The 24,977-nt window shown below is 37.1% G+C and overlaps 2 protein-coding genes across 2 annotated transcripts; both read right to left on the reverse strand.

Annotated features, from left to right (window-relative positions):
• Window positions 1-777: 777 nt before the first annotated feature.
• LOC111781373 (auxilin-related protein 2) lies at window positions 778-9,739 on the reverse strand. The gene is made up of 8 exons (XM_023661926.2): window positions 8,761-9,739; window positions 3,638-5,357; window positions 3,419-3,554; window positions 3,221-3,318; window positions 2,951-3,016; window positions 2,263-2,352; window positions 1,627-1,803; window positions 778-1,260 (listed from the first exon to the last, which is right to left on the reverse strand). The coding sequence occupies exons 1-8, from the start codon at window positions 9,411-9,413 to the stop codon at window positions 1,222-1,224; spliced, it is 2,979 nt and encodes a 992-aa protein (XP_023517694.2). The 5' UTR covers window positions 9,414-9,739; the 3' UTR covers window positions 778-1,221.
• Window positions 9,740-11,409: 1,670 nt separating this feature from the next.
• Window positions 11,410-24,811, reverse strand: UVR8 (Regulator of chromosome condensation (RCC1) family protein). The gene is made up of 13 exons (XM_023662089.2): window positions 24,654-24,811; window positions 24,222-24,361; window positions 23,113-23,299; window positions 22,072-22,218; window positions 21,152-21,233; window positions 19,293-19,448; window positions 17,070-17,243; window positions 16,539-16,610; window positions 14,776-14,847; window positions 14,519-14,637; window positions 13,052-13,137; window positions 12,917-12,969; window positions 11,410-11,794 (listed from the first exon to the last, which is right to left on the reverse strand). Exons 2-13 carry the CDS (start codon window positions 24,307-24,309, stop codon window positions 11,708-11,710), a joined length of 1,323 nt encoding a protein of 440 aa, XP_023517857.2. The 5' UTR covers window positions 24,310-24,361; window positions 24,654-24,811; the 3' UTR covers window positions 11,410-11,707.
• Between the last annotated feature and the right edge of the window lie 166 nt (window positions 24,812-24,977).

Raw genomic sequence — 24,977 nt, forward strand, 5'->3', positions numbered from 1 at the left:
CAATTCTTCTCACCTGGGTTATATATTATCAAAGTCGTTATTGTTGCCTACTCACTTTTAACTTACAAAGTTACTTTCTTTAAATTTGTTTTCAATGTATTTTCTCTGTTTTCAATGTATTTTCTCTTTCACGTTTTGTAAAACATTTCTCTCAAACATGACTCGAGACTCGAGTATACGTCGATATTGTACGCAAAGTGCGAATTTCACACGACTGACTTGTTCGTTGGGTTAGAACAAGCGTCACACAATCGTTGTCTCGTTGCTACAAGAATGCGATTGTGACACTCAACATTAACCATCGACCTATCAAAACCAATTATTTGGGTAATCTACTTGTGTAATCTCTCGTCCCTTTTTAGGACGGGGATAGGTTTAGGTTTTCTCAAAACCAACTATTCCAATGAGATGAAGATCGTCTTTTTTTTTCTAATGAACACCTACTCTATTGGTACACGAATGTCTCCTATATCTTATTTGTTCTTTCGTGGGTTCGCTCGAGTTGAACGGTGTTGGAAGAGGAGTGTCAAGATACTTGATGGAACCATCATAAATGTACGAGCTCAAGTAGAGCTACATTTGTGAAACATAGCTGTGAAAACAAGCTAGCATAACTTCTATACTAAAATGACTTGCTCTAAGCCATCTAACATGACGACGTTTACCAGTCATCACGACACCCTGAACAACTCGGATTCAATCCCTCAGGTCGTGATCATCCAACACCGTTGAACGAACTTCTCAGAACTTAGAACAAGTGAATCAGACAACAGAGGAAAGGAAAAAAACCAATTGAAATTTCTTATGTTACTCAAAAGTGTGATTGTGAACACAATTTCTTCTACATATTCACCCAGATTGTACATATCACAAGCAAGAATCGGTGAAGAAATGACTTCATCATCATATTTCTACTTCATATCTAACTCTTCCCCATCATATTACCATTCATTCATACACTGATCTTTCTTCCTTTTTCTTGACTTAGAGCAAAACACCAGGGGGGGAACCATCATCCATTATACAGGATAAACAAAAAGAATAAGAAACAATTAAATCATATTACCATTTGGAATTCATCTCGTCAACCAAATCACGACGACGCCATGGCTTACTGGTTGCATGCCAAGATGAACTCCGAAGAACACCACCAATATGAAGCTTTCCTTCAAACCAGATAACCATTCTCCCCTTTCCTCTTACAAAAATCATCAAATGAATTTAGAAAAGTTCCTCCGAATTAAATTTGTTCCACGCCTCCTGTCATCACGGTATAGACATCTTTAATAAGTGCAATCGAGATCACAAAATCCGAAACACAACAGAGAAGAGATAGTAGAAACTGAGAGTTTATAGAGACATATTTTTGTTTTTGAAATTTGACTAAGAACTGAAATGTAATTGCAAGTATGGTAAAAAACATATTATCGAAATCGAGCGTAAGTAGGCATAACTAAAAAAATCAGTAACCAACTACAATAAAATCATACTTCTATCAAAGTGCTCATATAACATCCAATAACTAACAGGAAACATTGTGAAATATCAAATATTGCAGTAGTTGAAATTTTGAGTTAGATTATGGCTTTTCTTATCATTATCAAACTATATATTACTCTGAAGTACCTTTAAAATGTCAAACACCTTCTCAGCAACATACTTTTGCTGAAGAGTGGCACCTTTTTGCTGCACCTTATCGGGGTGAATGCACAGTGTTGCTTTCCTATATGCTTTCTTGACTGCATTTGGAATAACCATCTCAGTCAAAGAAACTGGCTGCCACCCACACTCAGGCCAGAGCACCTATTATAATTCAACAGTGAAAAAAACAGGTAAACCAACCAGTCAATCAGAACAGTATTCTCATGCCATGTTAAAAAAGAACAATTCATTCTGACACCTAGCCTCTTATAATACCATTTGAATTCTTTATTCTAAACGAAATGCTTGCAAGGTTCTTTAGCTAATAAATCCACAATGAGTTCTGTTAATATCTTTAATATAGGTACTCACAAAATTGAGGAACACGATGGTTTGGGTTGGATTTATAAGGTGATATTAGGTTAATTTAGATTCAAATCAGTTCAACAAGATTGAATGGGTTCAGTTCAAATGATCATTCATTATTCAAGTTTGAATTGAAAAAATTATGAAGTTAAAATGTTTTGAGGTAAAGAAAGTGAAGGCCCACATGCTCTCAGGATTTATAACGATTTCAGATGATGCAATAAAGCAAAAGTAAAATGCTGACGAAGAACATACATATTGCAAAGTTGATAAAAGAGCACGTAAATTGCCCTCCTTCCCGGCAGCCCAACGCTTGATCTCAGAATCCAGTGTTTCAGAAATTCTCTGCAAACATAATATTGAGGGAAAATCTAATGAAATGCTTGCTTCTTTAAAAAAAGAAAATGGTTTCAAATTGCAAGATTGTTCTATGTAATATAAAGATATAGAGTGGCAGAAAATGTTAAATAGTTTCTTCCACTTCATCATCATCCGGATATAGCATGGGGAAAACAAGCAGTTAGTAGCTTCAGATCATGGTAAATTTTTCAGGACTTCCAATTTGAAATCAAGTTTTAGACTGCAGTGACGATCACCTGACTAAAACAAATTTCCTTCCAAGTTTTTTGGTTGGTTTACAAATCGAGGTGTCATTACACCATTTTTCTAATCAGATTATATCGAGTACTTCAAATATTTCATTGATAAATCTATGTTCAGTCTCAGAAAATTACGAGAAAAGTAAATGAAAACAAGATGAGGCAGATAACAACAATATAAAAAACTATAACAACAATATAAAAAACTAGGTTTTCTCCAATCCTCTTGAGCAACACAGATTCAAAACAATAAAACCCGAGTTCTAGCATACACAAAAGATAAATGGATGAGCTCAAAAATGGAAAAGAAACAAAGGCAATAAATATCAAGAACATGCACTCACATGTCTCTCGGCTTGTTCCCTCTGCATTTGAAGATCTCGCTCATTTTTCTCAGCAAGAGCTTTAGCCTGAAACAAAACATACAAATTTGAAAAGGCTCTTTAAAACAGAGCACATTGCAAGGGCAACAGCATAAATAGATTATAATCAAATATAAGTCCATACGGACTATAAAATGTAATACAGTAGTTCTAATCCAAGTGTTTTTATCTCTTTTGTCAGTGTCAACATGTATTGTAACGCATATTTAAACAGAAAACACACAAGCATACCGCACGTGATTGAACCCTCTGGTGGCGTTCCAACCTGGCTCTTCGTCTTTCCTCACTTTCCCCATCAACTTCCTGGAATTCTCCAGAAGATGGAGGACCTTTGCCAAAACAAACACTAAAAGTCAACGACTGTGATAAAAAAGGTTCAAGTTCTACGCTGAAACTTTGTCAAATATAGTATTCAGATTGTAGAAGTACCTCCAAAAATAGCTGAAAGATCATCAACAATATTAGTGGCTGAAGATGCTTTCCTCAGATTTGATGAAGTGGCAGAAGATGGTTTAGTTGTCTCAGACGCTGGTCTACTTGGAGGTTGGGCATCAAAGAAGTTATCCTGGAAAAAACAATCAGTAGGTAACCAGAGATTGGAAAGGAAGCAAGGGCAGCCTCAGAAGATTTACAAACTCGAGTCCTCACCATAGGGTTGGCCCTAGGCCTAGGTGCACTACTGGCTCTACCCATGCTAAAAAATGACTCAAGGTCATTTTCAGCCTTCTGTTGGCTTGCCCTGGCTGCAGCAGCAGCCCTATCTCGAGCGTCTGCAGCAGCCCTTTCTCGAGCCTCTGCAGCAGCTCTTTCCACAGCAGCTCGCTCTGCCCTACTTCGTGCTTCAGCTTCTGCCCTCGCAACAGAAGCTCTCTCTCTTGCTTCCCTCTCTTTTGCTTCTGCAGCTGCCTTTTCTGCTTTTTCCCGTGCCTCTGCTGCAGCCCTTTCCGCTCTTTCCCGGGCCTCTGCTGCAGCCCTTTCACGAGCTTCAGCTTGAGCTCTCTGAACTGCAGTCCTTTCAGCACGTTCTCGAGCCTCCGCATTTGCCTTTTCAACAGCAGCCCTTTCAGCTTTTAAGCGAGCTTCAGTAGCTGCCCTCTCACGTGCTTCCCTTGTGGCCCTTTCAACAGCCTGTCTGACTTTTATCCTTTCCATCTCAAGCTCCCTAGCTCTCTCCCTTTCCTTCTCTAACCTTCTTTGTTCTTTCTCCCTCTCCTCTCTTTCCTTCTCAAGCTCCCTCGTTCTTTCCCTCTCTTTTTCAACTCTCCGTTTCTCCTTCTCCTTCTCTTCCCTTTCCCTTTCCCTTTGGAACCGTTCATGATCCAAACTCTCCTCATCTTCAACTCTCTCATTTCGCATGCCTTTCTCCTCTCTATCCCAATATACAGCTTCTTTACTTCTAGAAGTTCTTGTACTCTCTCTCTCCCTCACTTCCTTGGCATGCTTAAACTTCGCCTCAGCTCTATCCATTGCCTCCTTCATGGCTGCAGCAGCAGAATTCATCTCTAATTCTTCACTAGAAAGACCGTTGACTTGTTCATCAGCATTACTTTGATTTCTTCCCATGGCAAATTCCTCAAGTTCATCAATTGAAGATACTTGATCTCCCATTGAAGCAGAGGCAGGTTTAGGAATCTGAAAATGATGTGTAGAATTGGGAAATGAAGAAAAGTCATTAGCATTCATCTTTGAACTTCGGGAGCCAGACAAACCCATTCCTTCTTTTGGAACCTGCTGTGGTATAGGAGGTGGTGGTCTTGAAGGGGGTGGTGCAACAGTGGGTTGTGTAAAAAGAGGAATCTCTGATACAGTGAGCCATATTTCATCAGGTTCAACATTATCTTCAAATCTAGATGTATCCCCCATCACATTTTCATCTTTTGAAGCAGGAGGAGATGTTGATTGAGGCATAAATTTGTGAGAATTACTTGGAACTGTAGGAATATCAAACATAGGCTGATCATCTTGTCTATCATTCTTAGCAGACACATCCTTCTTCAAAGGTTGTCCAGAAGTTCTTCCAGATTGTTTTTCCACAGTTTCTTTACTGTTAGAATTTTGAGGCCCAGCAGCATTTCGGTGTACCCTAGGAGGACTCCTAGCCATATCTCTATTACTGCCTTCTGATGAAAATGCTGGGACAGATTTACCAAGGCTAGCAAATGGGTCCATATCATCAAAAGCTTTATTATTTGCATCTGAGGAAGGGTAACCATCAAATTTTGGGCTTTTAAAATTACCAATGTCACTAGCTTCTTCATGTGGGTCACTGTGCTCCTTCGATGTCCCAAACGGGTTTTCCATTGGCTTGGAGGATGTTTTACTCTTAACTGAAGTTGGCTCTGATGACCAGCTAGCTCCTGAGGTTGACCTGAAAATAATATTATAGGAAGCATAAGCATCATTCCATTTTTCATTTGCGAGTCAGAACAGCATCCATTAAAAGAAAGGAAAACCCAGTTCCAAAATTTCTGAGTGCCTATGAAACGTTAGAATATACTGCTCTATTTAGGCAGTCTCTTCTTCTATAGTATAGTAAAGAAAGTCCAAATGAGGAAGAAAGTAGTGGAGGAATCTCAAGGGGGATTACATAGTTAATAAAGTACAATAATGAAGCAAACTGACAAAGAAAAAAAGAAGAAGAAGAAGGAAAATGAGCCATGAGACTGCCACGATAACATATTTAAGTACAAGGACTTGAAATTTTGAAGTGAATAGAAAATGAGTTTGTTATTTTTACCAGCAGACAGCATCATTCAAGCCAACCATCCTCAACTAAAGCGAATGCTCAGCTTGAAGATGCTGTTCATGGTCTAATAGCTGATTATTATTTCAAGCGAATAGAAACGAATTTCAGAGTGTGTTCACTTTCCATTGTAAACCCAGAAACGAGGCACAGGTTTGCCATGGAAGATGCTTTCTATTCAAAGCAGATTTTGATATCTCAAACCTACCCCTCGTTTCTAGGTTTGCCCAGAATTTTGTAAATGCTTCATAGGTGGATATTCATCTCATCATGGTTGCTTTAATCTTCTTGGAGATGAGGAAAATAAAATTCTCATTGAAGCAAGCATTAAGAGTTCCATCCTAAGAATCAAATTAAAAAAAATATAACTAGATCACCTCTACAGAATCCAACTTGGCAATGCTCAAACACCTCAATGTGTAATAAAATCATCAAGGTAAGGAGCTTTGTGACTTCCCTAACTTTTAATTATTTTCCTAATCTCTGTGTTGTCAAAAGGACTAATAAATCATCCAATATCTATTTCACTTATCGGATCACAACAGATGGCCTCAAAGATGAAAAAACAAGCCTCCCTTCAAGAGTTCAAAAAGAGATCAACCACGCATCTCTTAATTTGGTTCTTTGTAAACAAGATCACACCCAATCCTTGATCAACTCCTGAATGAAAGCTTTTCTCCTACTACCATTAGCAATTTTGTGAAAGAAATTGGAGTCTTCTCCACCATCTTCAAGCCAATGAGTTCTACATTACTAAGGCCATTGCCTACCTTCTAAGTACATGTCTTGAAGTAGCTCAAGTTTCCATTTTCTCCCAATAGGTGTAAAAATTATATTCATTGCGCATCCGATGTAGCTCAAGTCACTATCTTTAATTGACTTGGTAAATTTTAACTTTTTCATAGTAGGATCTCCAGAAATCTCCATATTCCATCCCTTCAAACCTTGCTTCAAAATTTTGAGTTTTTCAATTTTAACTCATTCCACCACAGAAGCAATGCCACCTTCTTTTCTAGATTGAGAAGCTGTGATGAGAAAGCCAAAAGTTCTCAGATTTAATAGCATAGGTCCCGAATAAAAGGTATATGTTTTTGGGAGAACTACAAAAAGGATCCATTTCTCTCCTTCCAATAAGCCAAGGAGACAATAGCAACCACTCATTTGAGACAAGAAACCCTAATATTGGACTAAGAGAAACAATTGAAAGGCAAACATCCCTCAATGAAAGCTCACCAATGAATTTGTAAAAATGTCTCATATTACAAGTGATATTTCCTCTAGAAGATTTTTCAAAAGCCCATCTAACAACAATGAATCACCTGTAATGCACCAACAACCATTACAAAGACCATAAAGATCATAATTTTGCCAAAAATGATATCAATACCTACCGTTGGTTGGCCAATAAACACCTAAAATCCAACAAGATGTGTTACTATCAAATGAAAACTTTATGAAAAGTGAAAAGACACATACCTCTAAGGACTTCAAAAAATGAGAGGATTTTCTTTCCAAGGAACAAGAATATCAGTAGCAGCAAAGACCAACCTAGTGAGAAGAAGACTGAATCAATATGTCTAATAGAATCCCACACCAAACTGCTTCTCTTTCAATTCCAAGGCCTCTAACATACCAAAAAAGAATCTTCACAAAATAGGGGAAAGCTCAATCTGCAATGATGACCCAATGACTAAGTCATAGTTGACAGAGGTATTTAGATTTTTTAATTCTCTGCATTATATCCCAAATCTTTTTTTTTTCTATCCGCTAACTTTCTTAGTTGATCTCTTCATAGGAATGGTACAGAACACAAGCCTAAATTCTTTAATTGAATGGACATCTGCACCCAATATTAAATGACTATCTGATAGGGAGGTCAATATTTTGGTCGAAGTGGCCAAGGTTGTAGTTTGCTACAAAGGAAAAAGAGAGCAAATTTATTCCTCGTTTGAGATATTTATGCCTAATACCACTGCAGTTTTGCTATTTGAAATGTTGCCATTGTAATTAGATTCCAGATTTTTTTTGGTTAAATGGAGAAGGACGAGTAAATGTGAAACCATCAATCCCATTTTCTTTTCAAGGAGGTTAAAACCTTGGTTGGGAGTATGAACAAGAACTACACAAGGGTAAATCTTCCTCTCTGGGAATAGATAACATCTTTTTCATTTGTCTAACCTTTTAGAGACTCTCTCAACAACAAGGGACTAGAAATCTGGCTTGTTGGTATTACTTCCCAACACAAAACGGAGATAACAAATAGAGGCCAAGAATCAACCAAATAACCAAGTCTCTCAACTTTCCTAGAGACTTCTCGGTTTCGTCTACATTAATATTGACAAGAAGGGTCTTAAGTAGATTAATTTTCATTCATACCGCAAGCTCAAAAGACTTTAGAGTACCCATAATACGATCTAGTTCCATCTCCTCGAAAGGCCCCAAAAACAATGTTATCAACCACACATAGTAAAATGACTCAATTTGGTTATGCTGCTGCGAGTTCTAAGTTCGTTGTCTGATGAGAAAAGGAGAGATAAGATCACTTTGCCTAAGATCTTTCAATGAAATAATTCTACCTCAAGGTTCACCATTAATAAAGACCACGAATTTGGTGATATAAATTCTCCAAAAGATCCAATCCAACCCAAAATCCTATTCTACCAAGTGAAAGGCTTTCTCTGAGATCGAATTTCAAAACTCAAGACCGATTAATGGAGTATTTGAATTCATTTCATTTAGCATAAAGTCTTCCATAGAATGCCATGTACTCTGTGCAAAGCAGCCCCACAAAACCATGCTAACCTAGAGTCGGCTAGCAAAAGAAGTCAAGAAGAAACAAGCAATTGCATCAAGAGATGTAAAACTACCAGGCTTAGCCAACATGAAACATAGTGGAGACAGTAATAAATCATTCTAAAGTGCCAAATCTAGAAAACTTCCCGAACCCACATTAATGAAAAGGTAATTACAAAGCTTAATTAAGCTACAGCACTCTATTTGAAGATTGCACATCATCACCACGTTATACCTGTCACCAGGGGGGCTGCGGCTTCTAAACCCAGGTATCAAATCATCAAAAGCAGGAATTTCTTTATCTTTACTCTGCGTTCCTTTCCCACCCGTACTCTTCGACACACCTTCCGATTTACCAAATCCCCCAAGAAGATCATCGAATGCTGAATCTGCTTTAGGCGGCGAAGACATAGATGAAAACACATCATCATACTGAACTTTCGACGAGCTTCTCAAGCCCGGAATGCCATCAAAGATATCATCATCATACACAGGTTTATCATAAACCGGTGAGCTCGAAGCTGCCGGTTGACCAGAATTACCAGCCCCATGAAATAGGGAGTCAAAATTAACATCCGAATCACCCCCACGATTCTCCGATTTTCTGGAGAATTTCGCCGACCCACCAAGCAAATCATCAAGACCACCAAATTCGCGATTCTCATGAGCACTCATCGATCGATGAAGCGAATCATGGTCATCGGCGAGAGACCCAGATAAGGAATTAGAGGCCTTAGTCGATCGGAAGGAGCCCCGAGATCCCAGATCGAAATTAGGGGAGGTGGTAGCGTTGATATTGGACGTACCCTTTGGAGCAGCCATTGGGGCGGCTTTACCTTGGGGCTTGAATCCATAATTGGTAGCTAGAAGACCCTCAAAGTCGTTCATAACGATAAGGTAATTACAAACAGAGAGCGATTCAAAAACAAAAACAGCGATCCAGAGAGGAAGAAGTCAAAATTTGAAGGGGGGGAAGGGATCGGCGAAGGAAATGAAAGGAAATGAAGAGATCTAAATTCACCGGAGAGAGAGAGAGAGAGAATGAAGGACCTCCTGCAATGAAGTGCAGAGAGGGAAATGGGCGGCAGAATCAGAGGGAATACAATACAAGAATTAAGCCCTCATTTTTTTTTTTTTGTATTGTGAAAATCTCTCAAAATCAAGATCGGGATGTTGCTGTTGTAAGATAAGATGAGTGTTTTTCATCTGTGGAAATTTTCAACAAACCATTAATTATAGAATTGTTCTTCCTTTTCTTCTTTTTAAAATAAGATAATAACTTCCAACTTCAAAATTAATAACGTTAGATTAAGATTAACATACATTCTCGTCCAGTCTTATTAAAAAAAAATTCATTCTCATTCTCACTCCCCATTACCCGTTTTGGATAGTCAAGTTGGAAATTTCTAAGGCTCCAGACTCGAAAAAATTTTCATTTTTTGTTCTTTAGGTTTAATGAGAGATTAATTTTAAAAAATCAAAAAAAAAAAAAAATATATATATATATATATATATATATATATATATAACACGTATAAGCAACCATGTTATTAATTTTTTTTATTCGAAAAAAATAAATAAATTTATTGGACCAGACTAGGAATCCAAATAGATTTCTTAATATCGAGTCATGTTTATTTAAAGCGTATCACGGTCATGTTTATTCAAAGCATGTTGGATGTCCAAATCATGTTTATCTAGGACATATTGTCCATAACTGCATGCTCGTTCTAAACCCTTAACATGTTTTCATGTTAAATAGGTCTTTACTATTCTTGTTGTGTCAATATAAGAGTGTATAATCAGTATTCTTGTTGTGTCAATATAAGAGTGTATAATCAGTCACCAAAATCGCTATCTACACCGTAGTCAAAACTGTTATTGTTGTTGTTTATTTACTTTTAGCTTATAACATCGATTTTTTTCAAATTGTTTTCAGTGCATTTCCTCGCTCATGTTTTCTTAAAACATTCTTCCAAACGTAACTTAAGCCTCGATCATACATCAAGGTTGTCAGCAAAGTCCAATTTTCGTATGCTAACTTGTTCACCGAATTTGAATTTTCTTAACTCATCCTTTTCCTACCACGAGTTTCATATTTTCAGAGAAACGATTAGAATTTTTAACCAAATTATTTTTTTTTTTGAAGTTTTCAAAACTTGACTCGGTAAAAAAAAAAAAAAATATATATATATATATATATATATATATATATATATTAACAAAACAAAGAAATCTACCACAAAAAAATAAAATAACATTTATATGCTTAATTTTTTTAAAATTCCGAAACGTAAATAGTAATTTACGGAAGAAATTGGGCGAATCATTATAATTCAATAGTATTCACAATTAATTCTAACATTAATAAAACATAATAACGAAACAAAAATATACACACTAAACCCGAACATAATAAAGCTTGCAATGGTAACAATTTTACGTTCATAATGATTTTTAGCTAAACATTTTTTAAACAGATAACTAACTGTTCCACTCGATTAAAACATACATAATTTATATTCTCAACTATAAGATCACCGACAGTTCCTCTCGATAACCATGTCCAAATACCTGTAGAACTTTTGTAAACAGATAATATCAACTTACGCATAATTCAATCGATTAAAACATACATAATTTATATTCTTAACCATAAGATCACTAACTGTTCCACTCGATAACCATGTCCAAATACCTGTAGAACTTTTGTAAACAGATAATATCAACTTACGCATAGTTCAATCGATTAAAACAAACATAATTTATATTCTCAACCATAAGATCACTAACTCAACTCGATAACCATCGAGAGATTTCAATTATCAACCGGTTATCGAGAAAGCCAATCAAAACTTTGTCGAAATACCAAAAACTGCAAACGGTTCTCAAAGTTCATTCTGGATTAGCTCAGAAACTGCAATTTACAGACAATGCTACAAAGAAGGGGAGGAAAAAAGGCATGTGATTGTGTAGCAAGGTTAAATTTGATGCCATAGTATCAACAGAAGCAAAGAACATGTAGTACTGAGGCTAGCTAAAGCCAAGCTAAATTAAGCTGTTATATGGTGTCATAGCTCTCTTAGGTCTACAAATTCGAGACTAGATTTCTAAGAAATGGACGGAATTTACAATAATCAAAGCGTGGAACATCTTTTCAAGACGTTTTAAGTTTCGGGAAATCAGACACGTAACCTTTTTACATCAGTTTCGGGGACGTTGGCATCGCTCCCGTTACCCCTCACGGATCCTATTGATGGCCCCTGCACCTGAACAAACAATATCGTATATAGCATTAAAACCTGTGTTTCTCATCGTATACTTCATTCATATCTTACTCGTAAGCTACGTTTATCAGGAGTATCATTCGATAAAGTCACGATAATAGTATTATTTAATAACCTTACTTCAACATGACCTGTTCTATAGGTTGTACAACTCTGTCCTTACGAGCCAGTAACATTAACCCTACTCTACTTCTGTGGTAAGAACTTGAGATGTTTGATGATACCCTTCGAGGTCCTACGTCCAAGTTCCCTATTTGAACCTCGGAACTTAAAAACTCTCTCGGAGTTGGTCTCGGAGAGAGCAGAGGCTTTCTAGGGAATGGGACTTTCGGCTCCTAGCACGATGGAGCTTTAACAAGTCCAAGTTTCGACAAACTTTGACACAAACGTCAAGACGAACTTTGGGTTTCTAACTCTACGAAGGCTTGTTAAGCCTGGGTTTGGGTGAACTCTGAAGGTAACGATCTTCGGATCTTTAGCCTACCAAAGCTCCAACAAATCCATTTTGGACACACGAATTTCAAGATGAACTCTGAGAAGGACGAACTTTGGTCCAAACGCTGAGACAAACTCAAGAAAGGACGAACTTTAGATTTCTAACTCTCCAAAGCTCGAATACGTCAGAGTTTGCCTCTCCAACAATCAAGTTATTAAATACATAAATGTGTATATATATGGATAAAATATGAAAAGCTTAATCATATCATCACAATTTGATGATACCCAGACTTCAGCATAAGAGAGCACCCTACAACATTGACTGATCCCACCAAAATTGAAATGAATTTCTACTTAAAAGTAATAAAATAAGTACAAGCAATTCTCGTAGTAGGTTGCATCCGAGCCATTTAATCAAGCCTTGAACAAATTCGATTGTGGAGTGATTCAATTTAGAACAAGGTTCCAATTCTAGATCTCTGGGTTAATCCGAATTTTATATAAGGAGGTGTTAATTTTTTTGATTCAAGTGTTCTTGCGTCAACAAAAGCTTAGATCGTTGGGCTTAGAATTAGGATTGGCTTATCAATTATACCCACGGAATATTTTACAAACCAAGCAATATTATGTGAAAAAAATGAAAATACCAATTAAAACTAAGCTTACAGGTTCATCAGGAACAATCGCATATCTTTCTATTGGAGATACCCAAGTTTTTCCTGCACAAGAAACAGCATAAGGAAGCAACAAATTAAATTTTTTTACATCAAACACATTAGCAGGTGTTGAATAAAGCAGTACCTGAAGATGAATCTAAGTTTGAGGATTCAATATGTTGTCCCCTACGACCATCAACGCTTAAAGCTTCGAGGATCAACGGTGCGTTCCTTCGATTAAAGAACAGATATCATCAGTTCTAATGGACAACTTTGAGTAGACTAAGAGTTAAGCCGCCATATCATGAAACTTGCAGTATCTTACAAAGCCAAAAATGAAACTTTTGTTTTATAAGAGCTGAGATTTTATATGAAAGCCAAGAAATGGAGGGTTAATCTCTTGTAATTAGCTTACTTTTTCAATTATAAAGATTGTTGGAGATTCTCCCTTAATGTTTGGTTGCATCAAGACGAAAATAAGATACAGGAAAAAGAAACGCACAACACGAACAAAAGTTGAGCTAACATTTAAAGAAGCTATATGAAATCAGTGGAATGGATGTAACGACCCAAATCCACCGCTAGCAGATATTGTCCTCTTTGGGCTTTCCCTTTCGGGCTTTCCCTCAAGGCTTTAAAACTCGTCTACTAGGGGAAGGTTTCCACACCCTTATAAATGGTGGTTTGTTCTCCTCCCCAACTAATGTGGGCATCACAATCCACCCCCCCTTCGGGGCCCAGCACCCTCACTGGCACTCTTTCCTTCCTCCAATCGATGTGGGACCGCCCCCAAATCCACCTCCTATGGGGCCCAGCGTCCTTACTGACACACCGCCACGTGTCTACCCCTTTGGGGAAGAGCGAGAAGGCTGACACATCGTTCGGTGTCTGGCTATGATACCATTTGTAACAACCCAGGCCCACCGCTAGCAAATATTGTCTTCTTTGGGCTTTCCCTTTCGGGCTTCCCCTCAAGGCTTTAAAACACGTCTGCTAGGGGAAGGTTTCCACACCCTTATAAATGGTGGTTTGTTCTCCTCCCCAACTAATGTGGGACATCACAATGGAAGATAAAATTTGTAACGGCCCACCGGTAGCAGATATTGTCCTCCTTGGGCTTTCCCTTTTGGGCTTCCCCTCAAGGTTTTTAAAACGTGTCTGCTAGGGAGAGGTTTCCACACCCTTATAAAGAATATTTCCTTCTCCCCAACCAACGTGGGATCTCACAATCCACCCCCCTTTAGGGCCCAGCATCCTCGTTGGCACTCGTTCCTTTCTCCAATCGATGTGGGACCTTCCAATCAACCCCTCTTCGGGCCCAGCGTCCTTGCTGGCACACCGCCTCATGTCCACCCCCTTCGGAGCTCAACCTCCTTTTTGAGCTTTCCCTTTCAAGCTTCCCCTCAAGGTTTTTAAAACGCGTCTGCTAGGGAGAGGTTTCCACACACAAAAATGTTTCGTTCTCTTCCCCAACCGACATGGGATGTCACAAGATTGAAGCAAGATATCCATACAAAAGCAATACCAAAGTTCTTAAAAAGAATACTGCAAAAGAAATAATATAAGCATTTTGCAGAACATGTATATCAGTCCAAACAGCCATATATATCACCTGTCCACTGATTCTCCATGTCCAAGCTGCCCATTTGTACCTCTACCCCAAGAAAACACATTTTGCTTATCAGTAACAGCCAGTGTATGCCTCCATCCACACGAGATCTGAATTACTTTCTGTTAAAAGAGCAAGGAAGATCAAATATCAAACAAAGAGCTATCATGTCTCCTAACCTATAAAGGTGAAAATATTCACATAACAAAAATATCTGACAGGCTGAAAAAGTTACTAGAAGCTCAGAAACAAGTATATACCTGATCCGATGGGAAATTTATTTGCTTGGGAGAGCAATGATCAACATTATCACCAACTCCAACCTGCCCGAACTGTACACGAAGAGAGAAAGACACGAGAACGATTAAATTTATGTCTAAACATGGATTTATTTAGAAGTATCAAACTTAGTTTTCCTTAATTTATTATGCAAATTCTTCATGACACATCAGACTATCCATTAATTCTTTTAACAAGAAAAAAATCTAATGAATATATGAAATGTACAAAGAATATACGTAGATGATGCTTATCGAGTAGACCTATGTGATGAGTTATAAAAATCAATCCCATCTTCAGAATCGCTAATTGATTTGAATATCACGTGCCCGATGCTTTTCAGCTAGTCCCCCTAACTCGAGGTTGAGTTATTTTCCAAGGGAGAGGAAATCTAATATGAATTTTAGTTAATTACTTTTCAGTTAAGCCTTGTTAGCAAGGCTAATATGAATTGTAGTTACACAGTAACCTACAAAGTTTGGTATAGACGTTAAGCCACAGTTTGGTTTGCTAGGGACAGTTATGAGCACATAGTCTAAGCTTCCCTGTATAGGATTATGTTCGACAAGAGCCTACAAGTTAGTTGCTTACTGAGTATATACTCATTCTATGTTATTCTATTTTTTTCAGATGGAGTGTTAGACCACTGTTGATGGCGGGCGCCGGAGCCGTGCAGCTGCAGGGATGCCTTTTAGATCAAGTCTTCTTCCTTCTTGTCATTTTTCTATTATTTTAAATGCTACTTCTCGAAGCTCATGTATTTTTGTAAACAGTTTTGATTTGACTCCATGGATATTACCTTTAAACTACTTATATGTCGGTTTTGAATGCATATTTAAATTTTAAAATCCTTGAGTCTCCCATTTTACAAAAGAAAATTTTACCGCCCTTTTTACCCTTGAATGTACATAACGACCTATTATTCGAGGTATCAAAGATCAGGTCGTTACAATACATCTCTTTTGTAAATTTCAAACATCAATAATTTCATTTTCATATTGTTAGTGAGAAACTACATCAAGGTTTTATCTACAAAGTACATGAAAACTGTAGAAAAATCAAGAAAAGTTTCTACAAAAATCTTTAAATGGCGAGTTCGAATAGATTACCTTTGAAATAAATTGAGCATATATATCCTCCAGCTTGAGGGGAGTGTTACGGTATATGTGTGAATGTAGGGAGCATATTAATCTTTAGTCTTTCCTGTAATTTTATTATTCTTAGTTTAGGGCTTTCACGTTTGCCTAAATATATTCAACTCCTCTAATATATAGAATAGATGGAAATCTTCCATATATTGGTCTCTTTCTATGAGAGAGCCCACATTGGTTGGAGAAGGGAACGAATCATTCCTTATAAGGGTGGGGAAACCTCTTCCTGCGTTTTAAAACCTTAAGGGGAAGCCTAGAAGGGAAAGCCTAAATAGGATAGCGGTGGGCTTAGGTTCTTATAAATGGTATTAGAGCCAGACACCGGGCGGTGTACCAACAAGGACGTTGAACCCCCAAGGGGGGTGGATTGTGAGATCCCACATCGGTTTGAAAGGGGAACGAAGCATTCCATATAAGGGTGTGCAAACCTCTTCCTAACAGACGCGTTTTACAACTTTGAGAGGAAGCCCACAAGGGAAAGCCCCTTAAAGAAGACAACATTTGTTAGCGGTGGGCTTGGGGAGTCACAAAACAACGAACTACTTACCATAATTATAAATTTATAACGGATAACAAGTGGAGAATCGACGAACCTTATTCCAGCCCCATCCGTAAAGTTTCCCATCAGTTGTAAGAGCCATTGTATGCCTCCAACCACCTGATATCTGAAATTTTTAAGACAACAGTGCCTTCTTTTACAATTTTGTAAGAGAACATTAAAAGAAAAGAGGTAAATGCGTCAAAATAAAATATGAGAATTGATAATTCGTAATGAAATCAGATGTCACAGCAAAAGAATCCTCAAAGAAATTTACTCAAATCAGTTTCATTTCAGCACCATTCTTTCCAGTCAAAAAAAAAAAAAAAACATGTTCCGAATGCACTATTACTCTCCTCGATCTACCTCTAAAACCTCCTGTCGACCCCTCGATAATCATACAAAGGAAGCTACTAATTTTTTACTTACACAATTAAGAAAAGAATTCAAACACTAATGCTATCAATTTCTTAAGGGAGGAGAAGAATCGCTGTAGAGTTCCCAAGAATTTATTCTCCTGAGAGTACGATTAGTACGATTAGACATGCATACACGAGATCTAATATAATAACTGCAGAAAAGCCACCTGAGAAATAGAATCCCCACGTAACGCTTCTAGCCTGTGAGGCACGAGGCGATCCTCATAATCTCCATGTCCTAGTTGTCCATATTTGCTCCATCCATATGTGTATAATCCGCCCGAAGAGGAAACTGATATAGTGTGCCGCCATCCACAAGCAACCATCACCATCTTGTCATCCTGCAACGTAAGTTTTGCAAGATAGTACACGAGGTAGACAGAAGAATAAGTCAATAAAAATCATGAATTACAAATTCTCCATGGAATGAATTTTAGGGCCTATTCTCAGCATCTGATCCGCCTTCATTTTTATGCTTCTAAGTTATGGGGTTCTATGATTACATTATATCTCAGAAGACAGAAAATTCATTAACTAAAACCTTCCATGACTATTATCCTTCATTTTCAATTCAATAATTAAAATTCTGAAAGCATGGAGTGATGTTATCTAAAAAAATACAATATTAAATGTAGTCAAACAGAGCATTCTATACCACTTTAGCCATTATCAATCTTCACAAGATCTTCTAAACAAAATTTTAATTCATCTTCAGCCAACAAAGAACTAAAAAATTAAAAGTTACAACTTATACCAACAACTTGGACCTTTCTAACTTTATAGTGAAGCGTGTTTAGCTAGGAGCAGTCCTATGTTGGATGACGTCTTAAGAATTTTCCTACGAAACATGTGAGTGAAGACAAAGCATGTTAAAAGGACATGAGTTGGTTTGTGGGAATAGTCTTCGCTCTTGGAAGCAATTGAAGAAAAGTAGGTAACGTAGTCATGTCGCATGAGAATGTTGGGGCCATCAAGTGTGGAATCAAGATTCCAAATCCTAGTTCGAATCTTGGGCATGAGGCATTACAAATTGTATCAGAGTGAAACCTCTCCTAGTAGGATGTAGGTTGGGATGAACCAAGACAAAAGTTGGTGGGCATGTGATGCCCAAGTAAAGGAGAGGTACATGAATGAACAGAGATCACATTCGAACAAGAGCAATCCTAAGAACATAATGATTAAGAAAAGCTTAAAAGAATTGAGAGTTAATCCTTATACCAAAAAGGTGCAGTTTTTTTTTTTTTTTTTTTTGACTCAATCATAAGAGTTTCATATTGAAGCGTGCTTAGCTTGGAGCAATCTTATATTGGGTGACCTCCTAGGAATATTCCTAGAAAGCATGTGAGTGAAGACAAAGCATGCTAAAGTAACATATGTTGGTTTGTAGGATAATCTTCACTCTTAGAAGCAATTCACGACAAGTAAGCAACATGGTCATGCCGTGGGATGCAAGGAAAATATAAGAGCTATCATGTAGAATCGAATTCCAAATCCTAGTTTGAAACTTGGGCATGGAGAGTTGCAGTCTAGACCCCATCCTTCTAGAGGTTTCTCTTGTCGTTCCTACTTTCTTTTTCGATGTCGCTCCTTCCTCGTTAGCTACTCCTAAGGCTTATATTTTTGGATCTCTTTTGAAGAAGTGAAGCTTTGAAGCTTTTTGCATGGCAAGTTTTACTTTGAAAGGTTAACACTTAGGATCATGCCTAAAGGCACTCTTCCTTTTCCATTCAAAGTTCCATTCAAAATAATCCAAATCAGAATATTAATTCCTTTAGGACTCCTTGATTCCCAAAAGGCCTAAAACAATTCATAATTAATAGGAGAGCCCGAGGCTACGTGGTGAGACACGGAACTAATAGAAAATCTGCCCGAAAAACAAGTAACTAGCGTTGAGCCATCTACCAAAGGATCCAATAAACCCAACAAAGATTGAAAATCTAGGATTTACTCATCTTTTAAAAGTCTTCTGTACAAAATATTCCAAGACAAATTAAAAATCCCAAAAATCCGAAATCGAGACATTAGGATATGAAGAAATCATAAAGAGCTGATGACAACGGATCTTTAAAAAACCATCAACACACCAAACGTCATGCCAGAAGAAAATACATTTTCCATTTTCCAGTTTAAAGACAGCAAAGGATTCATTGTATGTTCTTAAATGAATATTCGTACCACAAATATGACAATATTTGCATCGTTATGACAGATAACTCGATCTTAGCAAGACTCCCTATTCTATGTTTCATGGATTAAGTGTTAATCCCAAAGCATTAATAAAAAATGACCATAGCCACCAGATAAATATTATTAATCATTCACTTAACTGGAACCTTAAATCATTATTTATTGGGATAAAAAGGATAAAGAATGCAAAATTGTCAACATACATCAACAGAAGAAACTTTCTGGGGCACCAATCGATCATTTCGGTCACCTAATCCCAAGTTTCCATACCGACCCCAGCCCCATCCAAAAAGCTCTCCATCTTCTGTCACAGCAGCAGTATGTTCAGCACCTGCAGCTACCATTTTTATGGATATTCCCTACAACAGAAGTTTAGTTACAATGACAATTTTAGAAAGAAAAAAAAAATTACAAAATGAAAGAGTTCTTCAAATTATATTTAATATTTCATAAACAAATTCGCATCACAAAGACATTGGATTAGATCACAGTTTGAATACACTAAATAAATAAAAATAACAATCAAATTCCCACTCATATAACAATACAGCGAGAACATGAACTGCTGCAGATGATCATAAAATGCATGCAGAATGTGATGCTTGAATGCATGAGGTTGTAATGTTGCGCCTATGAATATAATCATGGCAGTGGCAAGTAAGTCAAATTTGGTATATGTTTCCCTATTATAGTTCTTAAAAAAATCAAAACTATAGTTAGAAAAATGTTCATTTTAACATCAAAGCATATTTTGTTCCTAAGGTCACAGTAATCTTCTAATTAACATTTCTCTAATCATTAGAAAATGTTGAATATTTTAAGAAATGGAAGTGTATGTTTCGAGAAAATCGGTCTTTATCTTTACGGACTAAATTATGAGATAATGGGATTAAGTTATAATAGCTAATTAACCTTCCGCTTACAATAAAACCTAATGAACCTGCAAACTAATCCTAGACAGCCAAAAGTCTAAAACAAAATAAATATTATAATTCCGTATTGCACCCAATAACAAGCTGACATCAGTTCTATCTCCCTTAAAAGAAACCGATCCTCGAGTTGTTAAATATCAGAAGCTTAAATGTTAAAATCATTTTAGATGCTGAGATCAGATGGTGATAGGCCACCAGTTAGCTGTTTATCAGAGAGAGAAGGGAGAAATAGTTAAGGTATATGTCTATATGTGAGTCAGTTAGTTGAAGGCCCACTTGTAACTCAACAACGGGAGTTCATGGAGTAGGGAATATCAGTAGATGTGAGGGGGTCTAAGGGAGCTTGTATGCCTTAATTGGTAGTGAGATAGAGGAACGGCCCCAAGAGCTTGTATGTCATATGGGAACTCATGGCTGGAAACAATCCTTGTGGTTTTGATATCCGGTAGGAATAAGAAAAATCAAAGTCCAGGTTGGTTGGTGAGACTAGTGATAAGAAACTATCTAGCTTGGTTCGGAGAGCACTTGTTGGGTTAAAGATTTTTTTGTTGCTAAATGTTACGGCCTAAATGCTAAACTATTGACCCTACTTGTTCGGATGGGTGTTCACCCCAAAGTGTTCCCGGGGAAAGCACGGGAGCTCGATAATCTTCTCCATGGTTTGTACTTTTTGTGGGAGGATTCCTCTTTCATTAATAAAGAGAAAGGATACAAAAGAGAGGACAAGAGGTCCTTACAACACCAAAATCCCATGGAGTCCTAACCAAAAGGCTGATAATAAAAAAAGCTATTAACGTGAGAGTAATAATAATACATAAAGATCCATCAATTTGTAACTCCATAGAATTTGCAAGAACTTAATCCTTCAAGAAATAAAAATATACAATCAAGGTCGAGGTCGAGGTCAATGAGTTATATCCAATGAAGGATTTCACATTAAAAATTTAGTCCAAATACCGTTTTTCATATCTCATTATCCAATGACATATTTCGCGCTTACATATCTTGATCTAGATATAAAAACGACAACGGTAGATCACGAGAAGCATTCGAGGATAAAGTGTAAAATTTGTAAGCACAAGAAGCATCACGAGAATATCCATTTGAAATAGCAATAGAAACGATACTACCTGAAATGCTTGGATTTTCTGCGGCACAAGAGCATCTTCAGTGGTACCAAGACCAAGTTGACCATTTTGATTCCTTCCCCAACTTCATCCATATACAACCAAATACAGAGTAAACCATATACTATAAAGTATTAAAATAAGATATAAATATGCAGAAATAAATTAAGAAAACAGATAAGTAAGTCATATAAAGACTAAATAAATCCAATTGCGATCACGGTGTAACTTGACCTTAAACAAAGCTCCAGAATGTGCACGGACAAATTTTTTTTCGCCCCCTTTTCGTGATGAAATAAAAAGTTGGTCTATACAAATAAAAGAACACAAAAGCGAGGACAAAAAAAAAAATCCACTACTAAAATAAACCAATATAAGGGGACAAAATTGAATATTACAAAAAAAGGCTCAATTTTGTAAATAATAAGAGATGATAGACGATTCTAAAATTCCTTACGCTATACACCGAAAATGAGACATTAAACCTACCCAAATCCCGTACTTCCTCCTCTAAGAACTCTCGAAACCTCTAAACATTCCCCTATACCTCTCGAGCCAAATATTACACAGAATGGAACGGTCTCTCCCTTATCTCAAAATACCTTCATGATCAAATGGCATAAACTATTACGATTCAACATCAAGCTCTCATTGGTAAATGAAAGAACACAATGGCATCCGAAAAACCAGTCCAAAAATGAGGGGGTCAAGAATGTTGAAGTTAGCGTTTATCATAATGTCACTGCACAAAATTACATTTTTTTAATTTGTCAAACTAGACCATAATTAACTATCACAAAAAGGAAAATAATAATCATCATAATACACCCCGAAACCGTAAAAAAGGTTGAGTTACACAAAAATGATTACCTTGAGATAATTGATAAAATAAAGTCTATAAGAATTGGGAAAATACTACCAACCTCTGCACCTCGCCTTCCATAGTAACCGCCAAGCAGTGGCTATCTCCACAAGCAATTTGCCTTATCCTAAGACCATGCAGTGCTTTAATTGGCTTTGGTGTGAACAGGTCACTAGAATTACCATGACCTAACCTCCCAAAGTCACCCCTGGAAATCAAGTTAAAGAAAATAGTCAATAAGATACATCTCAGCAATAGTATTAAAACATAGCGACTTCACCAACTTAAAGAAGGACCCAAATTCGAAGTACCCCCCACAAAACTAAATCCAAAGGAGGTCAGGAAAAGTTTAAAAGTATTGATTTAGTGTACTTAAAATGTTTATGAAGACCCAGTCAGAGTGATTCTTTACAGGTTTCAAACTATTTCAATTATTACAATGATATATGTCTCCAAAAGCCACTGATTTTTTCTTCAATGAGTAAAATTGGTCTTGGCAATAAGGTTAAATCAAATCCTTGGATATAAAGTCTGGTGTGTTTTGTTCAGATCTCTTCTTCACTATATTTATTTTTCTCTCCATAAAAGAAGTATGTTAAGCCAGTGTTTCATTCATCAGCCATACCTACATGGGAACTTGAGTGAATGCAGGTTAGAGAACTTAAGTGAAGGTGGATTGGATGGTTCAGTATGTGACTCTATTGTGACTGAATTTTGGCTAGAATCTGTAGTAGGAGTGGACTCAATGGTTGGATTTAGAGTGTCCAAGGGATCCACTATTTCCTAAGGACTCTCTTCAACTACAACTTTCTCCCCCTGAATAGAGGCTTCGGAGAAGAAAGGTTTATGCTTGGTAAATATCACGTCAATCGAGATGTACGATTTCCTAGATGGCCTTTTATAAAACAAACTAACGAAATCGTGAAAAATATGGAAGTTGACTATCTAATTTCCTTATTTAATGGAATTACACCAATATTCCTTAAATTAAGGTTATTCTTTCCCCATAAACTATTGACTTTATGCAGAGATTGTCTATCGTAAATATTCTAGTAAGTAAATAGGACACTATAAAAGTGAGTGCCAAAGTGTAGTCACTTACCATCCCCAACTATAAACTTCTGTACATGCTTCAGAATAAGCTATTGTATGATCAGCTCCACAAGTAACAGATATTATTTCATGGCCGTCCAATGCACTCAATTGGGTCGGTGAAAGTCGATCTTCAGCATCTCCATGACCTAATTGGCCATCTTCTCCACGACCCCAAGAACAAACAACATTTCCAGCTGCACACCATCCAAAGAACGATTAATATCCATGACGAATGGTTAAATGTGACTGCAATCCTTTCTTGTTACAGCAAACAAAAACATTGCCTAGCTGATATGAAACTACGAAAAGGAGATACCGTCGTTGTAAATTAGCTCCGAACTAAAACAACATTGTGAATGGAAAGTCATGTGTGACATGGAGAATAAACGTTTAGTCTATGTGAGGATTTTATCAAACTATACGGACTAATTCTAACATTTAAAACCATAGGAACTAAATTCCTAACTTTTTCGAAACCACAGAGACCAAATTAGTAATTTAACCGGATCGGAGTCCGTTCTTATATTTAGTTTTGGGATTCTTTTATGGGCTTGTTTTTGTATGCCTCTGAACATAAAAGCTCCATTTCTTATCCAAAAATGAAGATACATTCTGTCACTTTTGATATTCAAGACATTGTAACACATAGCATAAGTTTCATAGAAAATCATATAGAAAATGAAGCTTTCATGGGAAGAAACAAAATAACACAAAAAATGCATTAAAAAACGAATCAAAAGTGCCAAAACAAAGTACAAACGATCATTACAAAAAGGGATTCAATCTAAAACACTTGTCCTCATAAAAATTTACAAAAACCATTTGATATCAACGCCCAAAATGAGGCATTGAACCTAAACAACAGAGACCCACAAACCCAAGAAGAATCAGTATTCCAAAAAGATCTAACCCTATCAAGAACAACAATAGCTATTCGAAGTCAACCAACGCCCGATGAACAAACTCACACATCATCATAGAACGACGGTGCCTCACCTAACCCATTTTCATCATTAACTTAGAAATAAACAGATCAAAATCTTCTTTGTCAGCACCGCACATTGATCTACCAGAACAATAGCAAGGAAATTGAAGAGAAAAAGCAAAGTAGCTTACAAAGAAGAGCAACCGAGTGGCTAGCACCGGCAGAGATGAAAAGAACACGACGAACAGGAGAAGTCGCTTCCATCACCACCTCAGTCATTTTCGCTCCGTTCCGAGAATCCAAATCTCAATTTCGTTTGCTTGAGTGATGCCTTCAAAAACAGTACGGAACAAGGACAAAAAAAGCTTAAAGAGATGGAAAAAAATGGGAGTTAGGGAAAGGGAAAATCAGTAATGGATAAACAGTGAGAAACCCATATGGAATTTGTGCCTCAAAACAAGAAATTGGACAGAAAAAAGCCAAATAAAACCAAAATTGAGAGAGTTAAAAGAAGGGGAAAAAAGTATTTATAATGATAGAGACATGGATATCATTATTTGAAGAGGAAAGCTGCAGCAAACCAACCACCACCCACTGCCGACTGACCAACATTTAAACTGTACCTCACATTCGCAGTGGCTGAGATTGAGAATTCAAGTGGGAATTAGAGAAAATAAGGAAGGGGACTGGACAAGAGCATATGGGCATTGGGCACACCCATGATGAAAGTGGCATTCAATGCGGTGGGGTCCGACTGTGGTTTCTTTCGCCTTCATTTCTCTGCTCGTAGTTTCTCAATCCGACAAATTGTTTCTTTTCTTCCATTCTCCAAAAGACTGAACCAGAAGCTTCGTTTTCCCTTTTGGTTACTTTGTGGCTCAAACTACAAATCTTCAATTATGGAACTCAAAATTGCACTAATTACTGACCTTGTTTCAGTGAGTGGG

Source organism: Cucurbita pepo, chromosome 19 (genome assembly GCF_057944985.1).
Source record: "Cucurbita pepo subsp. pepo isolate OVF chromosome 19, ASM5794498v1, whole genome shotgun sequence".
Classification (NCBI taxonomy): domain Eukaryota; kingdom Viridiplantae; phylum Streptophyta; class Magnoliopsida; order Cucurbitales; family Cucurbitaceae; genus Cucurbita; species Cucurbita pepo.

Bases quoted from the DNA above. Each gene is read 5' to 3' on its own strand.
- LOC111781373 (XM_023661926.2), bottom strand. From the start codon at position 9,413: ATGAACGACTTTGAGGGTCTTCTAGCTACCAATTATGGATTCAAGCCC. The intron at 3,017-3,220 runs GTATGCTTGTGT...GTTTTGTTTCAG, and splicing joins AGAGGGTTCAATCACGTGCG to GCTAAAGCTCTTGCTGAGAA. The intron at 1,804-2,262 runs GTATGTTCTTCG...GAATTATAATAG, and splicing joins TTTTATCAACTTTGCAATAT to GTGCTCTGGCCTGAGTGTGG.
- UVR8 (XM_023662089.2), bottom strand. From the start codon at position 24,309: ATGACTGAGGTGGTGATGGAAGCGACTTCTCCTGTTCGTCGTGTTCTT. The intron at 16,611-17,069 runs GTGGCTTTTCTG...TAAAAATTTCAG, and splicing joins GTGGGGATTCTATTTCTCAG to ATATCAGGTGGTTGGAGGCA. The intron at 14,638-14,775 runs GTATATACTTGT...CTCTTTTAACAG, and splicing joins TAAATTTCCCATCGGATCAG to AAAGTAATTCAGATCTCGTG.